Raw genomic sequence first — 17,630 nt, forward strand, 5'->3', positions numbered from 1 at the left:
TCTCCCCACTAGCATGAACTAGGACAAAGCCCTGCTAGCATCCTATTTACCTTTTTGATCTTCAAAGGGAATTAGGAAAATGAGAACCTTTCACCCACGAATCCCTAATCCTTTTTTTTTAAATTTTTTATTTATTTATTTGACAGAGAGAGCTAGAGAGAGAACTAGAGAGAGCACAAGTGGGGTGAAGGGCAGAGGGAGAAGCAGGCTCCCCGCCAAGCAGGGAGCCCGATGCGGGACTCGATCCCGGGACTCCAGGATCATGACCTGAGCCGAAGGCAGTCGCTTAACCAACTGAGCCACCCAGGCGCCCTTCCCTAATCCTTCTGAGGCACAGGTATGCATGCCTACCTGAAGCCAGAGCCCCGAACAGCTAACAACAGAAAGAAACACCTTTCAGAGAAGCAGACTTACTGACTTGTGACTGCATTTTACATTCACTTGGGGTCCCTTCAGACAAAGCATTTTCTTCCTGCCCGCATTGTACTCACGTTCATATTTTCTGCCCACGGTGACCCCATGACCCCCTGTGGTGCCCTGAGGATGCATCCCTGGAAGAATGGAGCTTCTTCCTACTTACGTGAAGAGAAGGGCTCCCCCTCATCTAGAGAGGACCATACAATAATATGATACTTCTGACTGGACAAAGGAGGCAAACACACTTTTCTTTTTTTTACTAATTTATTAATAAGTTTATTCTTCACTCATAAAAAAGAAAGTATTTTTGGCTTTGAAATCATGACATAAAATAAAAAGGCAAATAAGTGGAAATTGCCAGCTGCAAGTAGGTAGAGCAACTCATGCTGAAACCTGAGCAAGTACTCCGTGCTTTGGGCCAGAGCAGGGGCAGGCGAAGTGAGAGCCAGAGTCGCGGGGCCAGTGGAAACGCCCAGTGAACTCTCAGGGCCGCTCAGTTCCCAGAGTTTGTTTGGTCAGCTTACATAGGAAGCCAATCCTCCCTTCCCTCTCTCTCTCCTTCCTTCCTTCCTCACCTTTAACTACGGGAACAGGAGGCAATAGTGCTTTGATGCTAGGCTTTCTAATTTGTAGGACAGTGTTGTTTCAACATGTTTAACCTACTTGTTTTCAACCTTCAAAAACACAAAACTGCTAAAATCAACTGTAACTAAAAGCCATTTCTATTTTTGGTCAGTTATCTGCTGTAGGCAAAGCTTCATGTAGGAATTTTTATTGCGGATTTCTATGACTGCGTCCCTAACAAGCTCAATGAACATCTGCGGCCAAAGCTTCTGCAGAGCCTCATTTTTCATGTTGATTTCCGTGGCTTCCTTCACAAGGTCCTCCATATACATCTTGCAGAATTTCTTTTTTTCCTTTATTTCCTGTTAAAAAAAGAAAGTTTTGCATTGAATCATAGTTAATCCAAGAGCCAAAGGAACAATTAGCTGGACCAGAGTAACATGAAATTTCAGAGTCTGTTCTGAGCTTCACCCTTCAGAGCAGGAGTACTTTCTTAGACACTCTTGACACAGAGCTCTGCTTGAGTAAAGACAGCAATGAGGAGCGCTCTACTTCCCAGCCCACTCCTACCTCTATTAGACAGCTCTGCTAGCAGATGTTTCTTTACTGGAACCACCCGGATCGTAACTACTATTTCTCTGTTGGTAGACTTTCTCCTTTCTCAGGTAAGGGAGTTTAGCTCATGCAAGACAGATGAACGCACAGCTTCGTGGCTTTAAGTGGTTAAGTGTATCAGGGCCCTGATACTGACAATCTTAGTTGGTATAAGGTTAGTTAATATCCATACACATACATGAAATACCAACTCTGAATTCAGTCTGTATGTTAGGAAAACTAGTGGCACTACACTGATTCATTAGCCTAGACCATTTGGACAAAGTTGGGGAAAAGTGTACAAGAAGGAAGAGGAAACATACATAGCCTGGGACCCAGAACTTGGCCTTGAGAGAAACAATGCTCTCACTCAACGTCTGGGTCTGGAAGTCTGCAAATGAAAAATCTGGGTCCAAAACACAATAGGGGAAGTTTTGGGCCTAAAGCTATTCAGGCACTGGGCCTCAATTTCACCTAGAGGCTGAAACAAAACGAAATGTTCAATATAAGAATTCAACATTTATGTTGGCTATTAATACTTATGAGGAGGATCAAGGCATGATGATGCAAAGTGCCATAATATATATGGAAAAATTAGTGGAATAGATCAGACAATCAGAATTATAGGAAAGCAATTCACATCAATGAAGGAGGAAAGAAATAATAAATGTCAATGAGACAATAGGCTTAACTTCTTAGAAAAGAATACATTCAAACCTCCAACTCAAGTCAAAATACCAAATAATTGCAAGATGAATTAAAGAGTTAAATTTAAATATCAACAGATATTGTCATTAAAATTATACTTATAAAGACTTGTAATAACAAGGAAAACACATTACAATGTTAAATGGAAAAACAAAAATACAAAATAAAATTTTGATAGAGGTTGGGTTATACACATGTATGTATTCATCAAAACTTAGAAATTATACACCTAAGATTTGTATATCATTGTACACCTAAGATTTGTATATCATTGTATATGAGTTTTACCCCAAAAGAGGAAACTATACCAAATATTGAACTCTGATTAACGATACGCATGTTGAATTACTTAGGAAGAAGCATGCTAATGTCTGCAATTGAAGTGAATTAAAAAATATAAGGTGGATTGATGATGAATAGATGTATAGATATGGGACAAAGCAAGGACACTATAGTACAAAGTTAATAGCAGAATCTAGGTTTGGGTGTATGGGCATTTACTGTAAAATTCTTTCAACTTTGCTATATGTTTGAAATTTTCATAAAAAAGTATAAAGAAAATTATTGGAAGAAAATATATTGAAGTATCATTAAGATTGCCTTTGAGTTGTGAGACCATGAGTGTTTTTCCTCTTTTTTTCTATTTCTCTTCCTTTTCCAAATTTTTACAATTTCTAAAACAACAAAACATATTTTAGATTCTTGATTAATTAACGTAAGTTAATGATGAGTCCCAATTGTCACTAACTTTCCCTAACAAAGGCATATTTCGGAAATTTTCTTATGACATACAAGATTTCTCTAAATAATCACTCATCATTCAGGGGTCAACATGCCGACCTGATTTAGTTCATGCGCTAAAAACAACTGGTCATGAGTTGACCTCGCATTAAAAAATGTACAGATTGTGATGGGTGATAAATAACAAATGGTTCCAGCTGGCTACTTCTCCGATGAACCTAACTTTCTTTAACTCTGAAATATGGCCTGGGACTTAGTCACCTGCACTAAGTTAGCTTGTTGATGAGAACAGCATAGAGCTGTTCCCTTTTAACACTCAGTAAATCTGGGCTACACAGGGACTACCAGGGAGAAAGACAAGTGTGAATCACCAGAGATCGATCAAAAGCTACCAACGAGCAATATTTACAACGTGCAATACATTTACACAAATAGAAGGCACACAGCATATTTAGTGAATGCTTCTTTTATATATTGCTGAGTTTTCTTAAAACACAATTTTGAGTTATTTATTTAGTTTAAAAGGGGGGGAGAGGAAGAGGGAGAGAGAGAATCTTAAGCAGGCTCCACTTGCAGCGCGAGCCTGATGCGGGGCTCCATCCCACAACCCCGAGATCATGACCTGAGCTGAAATCAAGAGTCTTGACACTTACCTGATTGAGACACCCAGGCACCCCACAATTTTGAGTTTTTAAAAAAGAAAGTCCTAGCAGTAAGACTGGAAAATTTTTATAATAATTTAGGAATAACGAAAATGTAAAGAATTTTTAAAGGATGTATTTTGTTAAATAATTTATACATAATATAAACTTTTTGTAATTGGCATAGTGCAATTTTTGGTGCTTTAAAATTTCTTACTATAGCTCCTTCCACTACTTCTTTATAAACATGTTGCTACAGAATTGCATCTGCCATAATAACCCTTAATCAGTAACTGTTGGAAAGCAGTTTTACTTCATCATTTCTTCTCTCCTCCAAGCCAATTACTCCCAACTCCATGAAGCATACTCTAAACTCATCAGGTATCTGCCAGGACGACTCACTCTGCCTGTCCAGAATGATCCCGTTAAAAGCACATTAGAGATACCTCTCTTGCCCTGACCCGTCAAGGAGTTATTGCTCTTTGAATAATGCTTTTTCCATTCTCAAATGCTTTCATATACTTATTTTTTTCCTATCCCACAATATCCCTGTGGGGTTCATAAAGCAAGTATTATTATACAAGTTCAATCCTGATGAGATGAACTCTGTACAATATTATTTCATTGAACTGAAACTTTGTTGTCATGAAGACGGTTTGGGAAAAAAAGTCAAAGGTGGGATCTGTTGTGGAACAGTTTTAGCTATAATGGTTCTTGTACTGGGGTACAATCCATAATCTCCATCTCATAAATGAGAAACGAAGGTCAACAGAAGTTGAGAGACTTGCTCAGGATTACACATCATCTACTAATACTTACTTACCCAGAGAAAACTCTAATCTAGTCTTTGAAGGACCTGCAGCCTAAGTGGAGAGATGGCCTACACATATGAAAAGCTAACTAAAAAATATTAAACAGTAACTAAGGGCTGAATGAGATGTTTAGACAGCAAATCTAATCAGTGTTCAGAAAGAGAGAGCCCTTTGTGGTCAGGAAGACTTCAGAAAGTGGCATGATACACTCTGAAAGAGTCCAAGATCAGTAATCAGGAGGTCTGAGTTCTAGAGGCAGCTCCATCAGTAACTCACTGTGTGATCTTGAGTAGTTCATCTGAGTCTCCAGTTTTCCTCATCTGTCTAAGAACAGGACTGGAATCATTAGTCCCTTTCAGCTCTCTGACTCTATATCCATCTTAGATCTTTTTTAAAATGAGGCAGGAGCATGGATGAGCAGCTACCAAGCAACAGAATTATACATGTTGTACGTATAATTATACATGTCATATGTATAATGGAAGGGTCTGCTTAGCCTGATTTGTGAGGAACTCACTACAATTAATTCCCTCAACAACTCAGGATACACCAAAGAGACTGACTGAGCACTCTATGCTGCAGTGATTTAAATATTTTTCAAGAGGTGAGGAGCATGGTCTAAGTGAAGGAAAGCTAGACTGTAAGTCAAGAGAGTGATTAAGGAACTAGGGTGAGGTCTTTCAGGTAGTAAGTGGTAGAATCAGGGGCTCAGATCCAGGTCTCCTAGTGGCCAAGTGTTCTTTCCAAATATTACTTGGCTTCAGATTCCTTCTCCCTTTGACATTTCTCAAAACAGGAGTCAACATTCCCTGTCCTGACTTTTTGATTGCTTATTTACTGCTCAAACCACTTTGAGACATTGCTTATATGACTCCGCTGAAACGACTCCTGTTTTAAACAAACAAACAAAGAGACAAACAATGATCTCGATTGTCAAATTTATGACATTTTTTTTCTTCTGGTTTGTGCTCTTTGGGTGTTAGAAAATCACAGTCTATTCAATCAAGGTCATAAAGATTTTCACCTACTTTTTCAATGAAAACTTTAAAGTTTTGCTTTTCGTACTTGGGTTTTCATTTGATCTGGAGTTAATTTTTGTTGTATGGTGTGAAGCAAGGGTTCAATATGTATTTCTGATTTGATATTTAATTTCCTCAGTACCATTTATTAAATTGTCTGCACTAATCGGTAATACCTCCTATCTGTATCCCCATATACGTGGGATATATGTATTTCATATACATGGGATAGCTCTGGTTCTCTTTTGTTCTCAGGTCTATTTGTCTATTCCTACACTGCCTTAATTACTACAGCTTAACAACAATATTTGATACCTGGTGAGACAAGTTCTCCCCACTTTTACTCTGGCGTATTTTAGGTTCTTTGCTCTATCAGATAACTTTTGGATCAGCTGGTGACATTCTACAATAACCCTGTCCAAATTTTGATTAGAACTGTCTTATATTTATGGATGGATTCAGGAAGACTCTTTCCCATATAGGACATTCCCGTCCTTGAACATGAACTATCTATTTAGTTCTTCTTCCATGTTTTTCAATAAAATTACATAATTTTCTCCATAGAGGGCTTATACATATTTTATTGCTATTTATACCTATACAGTATTTATTGTTACAGTAAATGGTATATTACTTTAAATTTATTTTTAAATAGGTAACATAGCCTGTATTGGGTTGTCAGCCCCTTTTCTTACTGATTTCTAAAAGTTCTTTATCATTTAGGAAGATTAGTTGTAAACCATCTTTTCATTTCTTTTTTGTCTTTGCTTATTCTATCCCCCTGAAGGTCTTTTTCATGCAGTGCCACATATGTATTTTCCAGGATTTCTTGAAAAACCTTTATACTTTTATTATAAACTTTAAAATCTCTGACCCATTTGGAATTTATGTGATGTAAGATATAATGTCTGAATCTAGCTTTCTTTTTTCCTCCGTTCCCTAATTATTCCTAAATCATTTATTGGATAGTCCACATGACTTGAGATACTTCTTTATCATATAATAAATTCTCTTTTGGGGCGCCTGGGTGGCTCAGATGGTTAAGCCTCTGCCTTCGGCTCAGGTCATGATCCCAGCGTCCTGGGATCGAGTCCCGCATCGGGCTCCCTGCTCCTTGGGAGCCTGCTTCTCCCTCTGCCTCTCTCTCTCTCTCTCTCTCTGTCTCTCATGAATAAATAAATAAAATCTTTAAAAAAATAAAAAATAAAAAATAAATAAGTTCTCTTTTGTATTTCGATGTACACTTGAATTTTCCATTCTATCCCATTAGACTATCTCTTTATGGCCATCCTGTTTGAATTGATATGACTTTATAATATACCTTAATACCTACTAGTGCTAGTATTCTCAATATTCTTCCTTTTCAGAGTTTTTATGCTTATTTTCCCACATGTACCATAGGGTCAACTTGTCTCAAAAAACCCTCAATGAAAATTTTTGCCATTTTTATTGAGATCATATTAAATTTTTAAATTAACTTAAGGAAAACTGACATTTTGCTTTAGATCCTTCTTATCCAAAGCATGGTAGGTTTTTCCACTTGTATAAATCTTTGGTGTGCTTCATTAATGTTTTAAAGCTTACTTCACAGAAATCATGCGCATCTATTAGTTAGTTATTATTAGGTATTTTATCTTTTTGTGTTACTGCTGTGAGTTGGGTCTTTTCTTTCTGGTTGTTATTTACTTACATGGAAGCTGTTGATTTCTGCTCCATTATTGAATTTTTTATAGCTTTTATAGTTTCTCAACTAATTACCTTGGGATTTCCAGAGATTCAATACTATTGTCTGCAAGTAGTAAGTGCACTCCTTTCCGAAACTTTCAAGTTACCACTAATCTCTTTCTTTTGCCTTTTTGCATTGTCTGTATCGATAAATGATAATGGCGATATTGGACACCCTTGTCTTGAAGCTGACTTCAGTGATGCATTAGGGTTCTACTGCTGTGAGCACATTACCTCAAACTTGGTGCTTAAGACAACACATTTCTATCATCTCACAGGTTCCAAGCATCAGGAGTCCAGGCACAGCTGAGTCGGGTGCTCTGCTCAGGATGTCACAGGGCTATAGTCAAGGTGTCAGCCAAGCAGTGTTCCTTTCTGAAGCTTGGGTCCTCTTCCAGACCCAGGTGGTTGTTTGAACAGAACTCAGTTCCTTGCAGTTGTAGAACTGAAGCCCCATTTTCTTGCTGGCTGCCAGCAGGGGGCTGCTGTCAGCTCCTAGAAGCTTCTTGTAGTTCTTGGCCATGTACCCTCTCACAGGGTGGCTTACTTCTTCAAGGCCAGCAGTAGTCTGAATCCTCTTTTAAAGGACCTGGTCAGACTTACCCAGGATAATCTCCCTTTCCATTAACTCAAAGCCAACTGATTAGAGACCTTAATTATATCTGCAAAATCTTTTTACCCTTGCCATATTCCATTGGTTAGAAGCAAGTCACATGTTTTACTGCCACTGAAGAGAGGGATACCAGGGTGTGGGAATCATGGAGGACATCTCAGTCAGAATTCTGTCTACCATTAATGCTAATGTTTCTAGAGTTTCCCCATCAAGCATGACATTTCCTATTCAATTTCTATTTATTCTATTTGTTGATTAAAAAAATTAAGGATGGATGTTGAATTGTGTGAAATGCCTTTTCAATGTCTAAAGAAATAATCACAACTTTTCACTTGAGATCAACCAATCTACTGATAGGAATCTTCCTTGGATTGCTAGAATAAACTACACTTGGCTACTAAACTACATTTAACATTCTGCTGTAGTCTCCTTGATACTCCTCCTCCTTTTTTAAAGGATTTTTGCATCATTAATATTCTTAGGTTTTTGGTCTGGCTTTTCTTTTTCTGTGCCAATCCTGGCAGGTTTTAGATTTAATGTTATGATGTCTGCCTTAAAAAAAATGGAAAAGTTTTCTTCTTTTGCAATACTCTTGCACAATTTAAAAATCACTGGAATTGTCTGTTCTTTAAAGATTGGTTGATTTCTCTGTGAAACTGTTCTTGTTTTGCATACAGCTCTTTGATATTTTTCTAAATTTCTTTTATGGAAATTAGTATTAATTTTTGGCTCATGGAACTGAATTGCTTCAAGAAGACAAAGACTTGCAATCCTGTCATTTTGGCTTTCATTTTCCTCCTTTGGGCACATCAGGAAGCCCCTACTAGCCAAAGATTAAATTCAATCCTTTCACATGGCCCTCTTACTACCTTTCTAGTCTTTTCTTTTAATATCATCTACCTCAGTCTCTGTGCTTCTTAACAGTGAATTGCTCATAGCTCCTGGCTCTCTCCTTGTCTTTTTATGCTTCTATGCCTTTTATTTATACTGTGCTATTTCTCAGAATTTCCCTTTTCCCTTTGCATATAGCTACATTTTATCATTTAAGACTGTTATCAGGAAGATTCTTCTTTGGAAAGCCTCCCTTGACCTGGATAAGATATCTCTCCTATACTCTTTTGGTATACTGATTTATAACCATCCCTGTATTTGTCTATCTCCTCCATTAGGATGTGAGATCTGTGAGGATAAGGACAATAACTTCTTACAGCCCAAGTAATGCATGTGACAGGTGTTTAACACATGATTTTTGAATGAGTGAAAGCATGAATGTGGGGGTCGGGGAGGATTTCAAGGTATTGACTCCAAGCATTTGAAGAGTTTTCATGAGAAAGAAATGAATTCTCTGTTCTGCATAAGGTGGTACTAGGGTCATGAATTAAAAGTTATTAGGAGAATTCTTAATTGCAGGAAACAAACTGAGGGTTGCTGGAGTGGAGGGTGGGGTGGGAGGGATGGGGTGACTCGGTGATAGACACTGGGGAGGGTATGTGCTCTGGTAAGCGCTGTGAATTGTGCAAGACTGTTGAATCTCAGATCTGTACCTCCGAAACAAATAATGCAATATATGTTAAGAAAAAAAAAAGAAGAAGAAGAAGGTAGCGGGAGGGGAAGAATGAAGCGGGGGAAATCGGAGGGGTAGACGAACCATGAGAGACGATGGACTCTGAAAAACAAACAGGGTTCTAGAGGGGAGGGGGGTGGGAGGATGGGTTAGCCTGGTGGTGGGTATTGAGGAGGGCACATTCTGCATGGAGCACTGGGTGTTGTGCACAAACAATGAATCATGGAACACTTCATCTAAAACTAATGATGTAATGTATGGGGATTAACATAAGAATTAAAAAAAAAGTTATTAGGAGGCAGATTTCAGCTTCACATGAGTAAGAATTTTTTCACCAATGGAATTGTTCAGTGATAAAGATAAATTACTCATGAAGCAGTAATTTTTGTACTAGAAGAATTTGAAGCAGAATCTGAACATCTTTTAGGATGCTATAAAAATATCAATTGCATTGATTTTTCAAGGTATTTTCAAGCTGAATCCTTAGAGCCCCTATGGGTTCCGAAGAGATGCTTCAGGACTGGGGGAGAGATGAGGAGAAAGGAAAAGAATAGACAATCCAATCAAATGAAGCTCTGAAGCCTCCTTTCCCTTAATAACAACAGCTGCTCGGCTGTTTTTGCTTTGTTCTGACATACTGGGTTTCAACTACAATATGGTTTGAATAAAGAGTTCCATGGCTTTTAAAAAACATCTGAAAACCACTTGCCTGGCCATTTTACTGCCATATATATATATATATATATATATATATATATAAAATACATATATAAAACCTGTGTGAGTTATATAAATATAACTCACGGTGCTTTGCACATCAGTTAAAGATGTTCAGTCAGTGAGTGCTCCCTGCTCTCTTTGTCTTGCTCTTTTGCCCCTCAGTCCCCTCAAAATCTCTTGCAGAATCTTCACATTCTATTATTATTTAGAGGATTTGTTTCTTCAGCTTTCGTATGTGTTCCACCAAGGCAGGCACTGCATGCTTTTCTTCTTTGCAGCTCCTGTGGCACCCTAACATTGTATTCCTCCAATAAACCTCTGAATACAAAGAAGTAAAGAATTAGTTCCAGCTTTTCTGGCTAAGCAGCTACAGTGGAAACAGAATAGGTTAAAATGACATCACACGATTAAGGACGCAGAAGTTAATGGTGTAGGAGAATGAAAGCAGTGAATGAGAACATCAAGGACGCAACCCAACATGGGCCAGTTAAGTATTCACAGCAAGCCCGTATCTCTTGTCTTAATTCAGACAGAGCAGAACCCTTGGTCCACTTTGGTCTAAATTTTTGGTACAGATTTCTTTGGAACATTTTTTTCTGCTGAAATAAAGATATTGGAACTATGGACTCTACTTCTTCCTAACGCCATGATGCCTACTGTCTCCAGCTGTACATAACATAAGGCTGGCTAACTTTCCAGGACACAAACATGTTATCTTCACTGATCAAAGGGAGAAATATACAACTACCAAGTCCCACGCCAGGTGGGAGATATCCAGGCATCAGATCCCAAAGACTGATGGTGGTTTTACCTCTAGCCTCTCGTTATAAAAGTCTCTTGTGGTATAATTTAGCATAGCACGGTTTGTGTTTTCTCCTACAAGTCTTTTGCTATCGTTGTTTTCTTCATTGACAAGACCAGGTTTTTTTCCTTTGGTTTCTAGCAGATACCGGAATTGCTTCTTTCTGTAGAAAGACAGTCAAGAGATATAGTTATCAATGAGATTTATTAAAATGTGTCTACTTTTTGTTGACTTTCAAGGAAAGCATATGCTCTTTGGAATGTCTGTTTTATGAGTTTGAGTTATTTATTTGAACTCAGTTCAATACCCCGATCTTTCTACTAATTAAGCTAGTCAACCCAAATTCTTTTGTTTCACAACTACCAGTCATCAACATAAACATGTCTCAACCATTTCTAAAGTGAACAAACTCTACCTTAAAGAAATCAATACAAAATTTAAAAATCACAGAGCACAAAACAACCCAATTAAAGAGTAGTAGGCCAAACTTTTTTTTTTTAAGATTTTATTTATTTATTTGACCAAGAGAGAGCACACAAGCAGGGGGAACAGCCGGCAGAGGGAGAAGCGGGCTCCCCATGAAGCAGGGAACCCAATGCAGGGCTCGATCCCAGGACACTGGGATCATGACCTGAGCCGAAGGCAGACGCTTAACAGACCGAGCCACCCAGCCACCCTAGGCCAAACTTTCTAAGTCATTATCTTTCATAAAACATATATTACCTCTTATAAATCACACAAATAGTTCGTGATTCCATTATGCAGCTCAGCAGTATTACTCACAGTTAGAAAATGGAATGGGGGGGCGCCTGGGTGGCTCAGTCATTAAGCGTCTGCCTTCGGCTCAGGTCATGATCCCAGGGTCCTGGGATCGAGCCCCACATCGGGCTCCCTGCTCCGCGGGAAGCCTGCTTCTCCCTCTCCCACTCCCCCTGCTTGTGTTCCCTCTCTCACTGTCTCTCTCTCTGTCAAATAAATAAATAAAATCTTAAAAAAAAAAAAAAAAAGAAAAACAAAATGGAATGGGATACTGGTTTAACTTTAGGCAAAACCAAAATAAACAAAACCTGAAAACCTCCAAGTGTTAGCATATTGGGGCAAGATCCTAGTAGGAGGTAAATAATGAAACTGGAAACTTCATTTGATTATGAAGAATATGAACAGTGTTTAGAGCATCACTGGCAGACCCATAAGCCTAGACAGAGAAATGCAACTCATCTCCTGTGAAAGTTGATTTCTGGTTTCCACCAGACTTAGGGTGTCTCTAAGTGAAGGGGTATTACTACTTTACTATATATAAACCAAACTAAAGATTAGGAAGAGAAGAAGAATAGCTCTTTACCCTTTTCTAATTTAAAAGCATAAAACAGCAATTTTAGGGTGCTTGGGTGGCTGTCGTTAAGCGTCTGCCTTCGGCTTGGGTCATTTTCCCAGGGTCCTGGGATCGAGTCCCACATCAGGCTCCCTGCTCCGCGGGAGGCCTGCTTCTCCCTCTCCCATTACCCCTGCTTGTGTTCCCTCTCTCACTGTGTCTCTCTCTGTCAAATAAATAAAATCTTAAAACAAACAAACAAACAGCAATTTTAGAAGTATTTTAAGGAGTACACATTTTGAAAAGTATAAAGAAATAGATAAAAATCACCCATAAATCTATAGCTCATAAATCTATATAAATCTAAAACATTGTTCACATTCAACATATTTTTTTGCAGGTTTTTTCTACGAATTTTTTTAAAAAGTTAAGATCATACTAAACATCTGATTTTGTACACTTGTTTTCATTCAGTGCTATGTACTCAGCATTTTTCTATGTCATTAAAATTTAATGAATGAATAAAATTCAATTGTGATGTTAATCAATTTCCCTAATCAGGCTCTTGTTTTGGATATTCAGGTAGTATAATTTTCTCACTTTTATAAAGAAAAAAGTGAGTAACATATAGATCTTTACCTGCATTTTCTTTATTGACTTTTTAATTACCAAAGCAATGCATATGTACATTTTATCACTTATATTAGTCTTTTCAAATAATCAATTTTTCATTAATTCTGTTTTTATTTTTATTTTGTTAAAGATTTATTTATTTTTTTGAGAGAGAGAGAGAGTGCTCGTAAGTAGGGGAAGAGGTAGGGTGGGCAGGGGAGAGAATCCTGAAGCAGACTCCTTGCTGAGTGGTGTCAGATGTGGGGCTCAATCTCAGGAACCTGAGCCCATGACCTGAGCCAAAACCAAGAGTTGGATACCCAACTGACTGAGCCACCTAGGTGTCCCTCGTTATTCTGTTTTTAATGTCATTATTTCTTTTAACTTCCTTCAGGATTATTTTGCTTTTTTCTTCCTAACTTCTTTATTTTCTTCTCCTAACTTCTTTAGATAAAGGTTTAGCTCATTCATTTTCAGCCTTTATTCTTTCCTAATACATGCATTTCAAAGGCTAAAATGTTTTCATATAGCATCATGTAACTTGATTCCACAAGTTTTGAAATGTGGTATTTTTGTTATATTTCAGTTCAAGGTAGTTTCCATTATAAAATTGTCTTTAACCTGTGGGTTATTTAGAAATGTGTTTTTTGACTTCCAGATATATGGAGATTTCCTGGTTAACACTGAGTAACTGAGTTAAAGCTTAATTGCATTTTGAACAGAAAACATGGGCTATGTAAATCCTTTGGAATCTGCTGATAATTGCCTTATGGATAGTATTTGATCAATTTTTATAAATTTCCATGCATGCTTAAAAAGAACATGTTATTGGGGGCAATGTTCTTTGAATGTCCATTAAATCAAATTTGTTAATCATGTTGTTTAAGTATTTTATATCCTTTTTAAATTAACTACTCAAAAGTATATTAAAACTTCCCACTGTAATGGTGGGGTTATAGTAATGTCGATTTTTGGTTTATAGGTTTTTAAGGCTATGCTAATAGGTGCATACAAATTAAATTAGCAAATTTATCTTAATATTTCAGATGAACTGAACTTATTATCATTTTGAAATGATCCTCTTTATTTCTAGTATTGCTTCTAACCTTAGTCTATTTAGTCCTCAATGGCTACTCTGTTTTTATTTTGGCCAGTATTTATGTTGTTACTTTTTCTCACTTTTTTACTTTTAAACTTTATGTAACCTTATGTTTCAGATGTATCCCTTGTAAACAACATATAACTGAACTTCATTTTTTTACTCAATCTGACAATCTTTGGCTTTTAACCAGAACAATTAATACATTTGTATTTTATCATTGATAACATTGATGGTAATAATTACGAGCTCCCTTGAATTCATGCCCTTTACAATGTGATTCTGCAGCTAAGCAGGCTACCTCCTGCTTAGACCAGGCCTCAGGAGTCCTTGCATGTTTTTTTTCTCTCTCTCTCTTTTTTTTTTTTAAAGATTTTGTTTACTTATTTATTTGACAGAGAGAGAGAAACAGCACGAGAGGGGATAGGGTCAGAGGGAGAAGCAGGCTCCCTGCCGAGCCGGGAGCCCGATGCGGGACTCGATCCCAGGACTCCGGGATCATGACCCGAGCCGAAGGCAGTCGCTTAACCAACTGAGCCACCCAGGCGCCCTTCCTCTCCCATGAAAACAAGCCCAGGCAGATTTCTGGAGCATAAGAGACCAGGTGGAGCAAAGACAACTTGTCCTAAGGCCTCCCTAGATCAGTTTATAGCTGGCCAACTCCCGAACAAGTGAGAGCCCAGGCTAGATCAGCAGAACTGCCTACCCAACCCATAGGTGACTGCAGATGCATGAGGACCCCAGCTGAAGGCACAGCCATCCAGCTGACTTGCAGACTCAGGGGAGAAAATGACTCTTGGTCTAAGCCTCTGACTTTTGGTACAAATGGAATTGCTGATACAGTCATATTTAGGTTCAATCTGACATTTTCTTTTCTTTCAATTTGACCCACATGTTCTATATTTCTTTTCTCTTTCTCTTCATTTCCATTTCTCCTCCCTCCTCCTTATTAGTTTAGAAGCTGTACACTCTTTATTCTTTGGTTACCATAGAAATTAGAACATGCACTCTTAACTTACTAACATCTGACCTTAATTACTATAGCTCCTTCCTAGATAATACAAGGATCTAAAACACTGTATCTTTATCTACTTCCTCCTACACTACACTATTGTAGTGTAAGTTAATTCTATATATTTTAAAACCCACAACACATAATTATTGTTACTTTATACAGTCAATGTTCATTTGGCTTTATCCCACACATTTGGTATTTTCCTTGCTCTTTATTTAGCTCTTCTTGCACCTCAGACCTTCTATCTGGGATCACTTTCCTTCTGCTTAATTACAGGCTTTATAATTTCTTTTAGTGCAGGAATACTGGTGGGAAATACCCTTAGCTTTTGTTTTTTATTACTTTGCTTTAAAGTGTCTTTATTTTATCTTCATTCTTAAAAGACATTTTTACAGTGTATAGAAATCTAGGTTGTTGGCAATTAATTTCCTTCAGTACACTGAATATATGTATTATCCTGTCTTCTAACTTCCACTGCTGCTGTTGTGAAGTCAGTTGCTGATGTGCACTCCTTTAAGATAATCTCTTTTTTCCTGGTTGTTTTAGAATTTTTTACCTTTATAGTTGGTGCTCCTGGTTTCACTGTGAGGTGACTTGGGTAGATTTCTTTTAGTTGAATATATTTGGAATTGATTGAGCTTGTCTAATGTGTAGATTAGTGTATTTCATCAGTTCTAAAAAATTCTTTGCCATTATCTTTATTATTTTTTTTAAGATTTTATTTTATTTGTTAGAGAGAGAGAGCACAAGTAGGGGGAGCGGCAGGCAGAGGGAGAAGCAGACTCCCTGCTGAGCAAGGAGCCCAATGTGGGGCTCGATCCCAGGACCCTGGGATCATGACCTGAGCCGAAGGCAGACATTTAACCAACTGAGCCACCCAGGCGTCCCTGCCATTATTTTTAAATATTACCTCTACCACACCTTCTTTATCTTTTTGAAATTCCAATCAAACATATTTTAAACCTTTTTACTCATTCTATCTCCAAATTTCTTTTTTTTTTTTTAAAGATTTTATTTATTTGTTTGAGAGAGTGAGAATGAGAGAGAGAGAGCATATGAGAGGGAGGAGGGTCAGAGGGAGAAGCAGACTCCCTGCTGAGCAGGAAGCCTGATGCGGGACTTGATCCTGGGACTCCAGGATCATGACCTGAGCCGAAGGCAGTCGCTTAACCAACTGAGCCACCCAGGTGCCCCCTATCTCCAAATTTCTTAACTGCTTTTCCAGATGTTCCTTTCTCTTTGTGCTTCATTTGACAAAATTCCCTCTAAGCTATTTCCCAAATCACTGATTCTCTTTTCAACTAGGTCTAATTGGCTGTTAAACCTCTTAAGTTTTAATTGTGTGTTTGTTTTTTTTTTAAGATTTTTTATTTATTCATTTGTCAGAGAGAGAGAGAGAGAGCACAAGCAGGGGGAGTGGCAGGCAGAGGGAGAAGCAGGCTCTCCACTGAGCAGGGAGCCCAATGCGGGACTCAATCCCAGGACCCTGGGATCATGACCTGAGCTAAAGGCAGATGCTCAACCGACTGAGCCACCCAGGCGTCCCAAGTTTTAATTATGTTTGTTGTATTTTTCATTTACAGAACTCCCTTTGGTTTCCTTCCAGATCTGATGGATCACTTTTTAAATTTTCTTGTTGTTTCCAGGTATTTTCAAACTTGACTAATTATATCATGAAATACACTATGCATAGTCGTTTTATAATCCTTACGAAATAATGCCAAAATCCAAAGTATTTGTGTTGTCACTTCTTCAGTACTTTTATGGAGTTTTCATTTTTTATTTTATCCAAATTTTTAGTTGTTTGTAGTGCAAAGAATTGTCAAAACAACCTAACTTACCATTATTGGAGAAGTCTAATGTATTCTCAATAAGAACTTCCAAATTGCACAAACATACATAGGGTAAAACTTGAAAACCACTCTTTAACTACTCAACCACCATTCCTAACATCCACATCCTATCGGGTGTTCATCTTTTTTTTTTTTTTTTTTTTTTTTTGAGACAGAGAGAATGAGAGACAGAGAGCATGAGAGGGAGGAGGGTCAGAGGGAGAAGCAGACTCCCTGCCGAGCAGAGAGCCCAATGTGGGACTCGATCCCGGGACTCCAGGATCATGACCTGAGCCAAAGGCAGTCGCTTAACCAACTGAGCCACCCAGGCGCCCCCAGGTGTTCATCTTTTTAACTCCCTTTCTATGCCTCTGTATTTATACATATACATTTATTTTGTTGCTTTTAAAAATAACATCGGGTCATAATATAAATGCTCTTTTACACTTTATTTTATTTAATGAACTATCTGTCTCTGGATCATTTCACATCAGAACAGAAAAACTACTTTAATCTTTTTTTTTTCCTTTTTCTTCTTTTTCTTATTGTCTTATGACTGTAATGTACACAGTATCATATAGATACTACATTCATAGTTTAGAAGTATCATGATTTATTTGACTTTCCCTATTGTTAGGCATTTAATTACTTTCTAAAGTTGGGTTACTACAAACAATAAAGCAATGACAGCCTGTACCTAAGTTTTTTGTGCCCATGTATGTGCATTTCAATAGGCTATATTCCTAGTACTAGAACTTCTGGGTTCAAAAATATGATAGATATTGCTAAACTACTTCCTTCATGAGTCTGCATCAAGTTACACTTCCACCAATAATGTAG

At 37.8% G+C, this 17,630-nt stretch overlaps 1 protein-coding gene across 6 annotated transcripts in view; it reads right to left on the minus strand.

Moving 5' to 3' along the window:
* Window positions 1-662: 662 nt before the first annotated feature.
* The window catches only part of LRRC49 (leucine rich repeat containing 49), a 171,986-nt gene continuing 155,018 nt past the window's right edge, over window positions 663-17,630 (minus strand). For all 6 annotated transcript variants that reach the window (XM_064570223.1, XM_064570225.1, XM_064570222.1 and 3 more), the window contains 2 exons: window positions 10,930-11,083; window positions 663-1,343 (listed from right to left, as the gene is read on the minus strand). In XM_064570223.1, the coding sequence (XP_064426293.1) occupies window positions 1,140-1,343; window positions 10,930-11,083 (358 nt within the window). In that variant the 3' untranslated portion in view covers window positions 663-1,139. The remainder of the gene's footprint in view (window positions 1,344-10,929; window positions 11,084-17,630) is intronic.

This window comes from Mirounga angustirostris, unplaced genomic scaffold (genome assembly GCF_029215605.1).
Source record: "Mirounga angustirostris isolate CCGP_5_RB_7025 unplaced genomic scaffold, mMirAng1.0.hap1 SCAF_9, whole genome shotgun sequence".
Taxonomy (NCBI): domain Eukaryota; kingdom Metazoa; phylum Chordata; class Mammalia; order Carnivora; family Phocidae; genus Mirounga; species Mirounga angustirostris.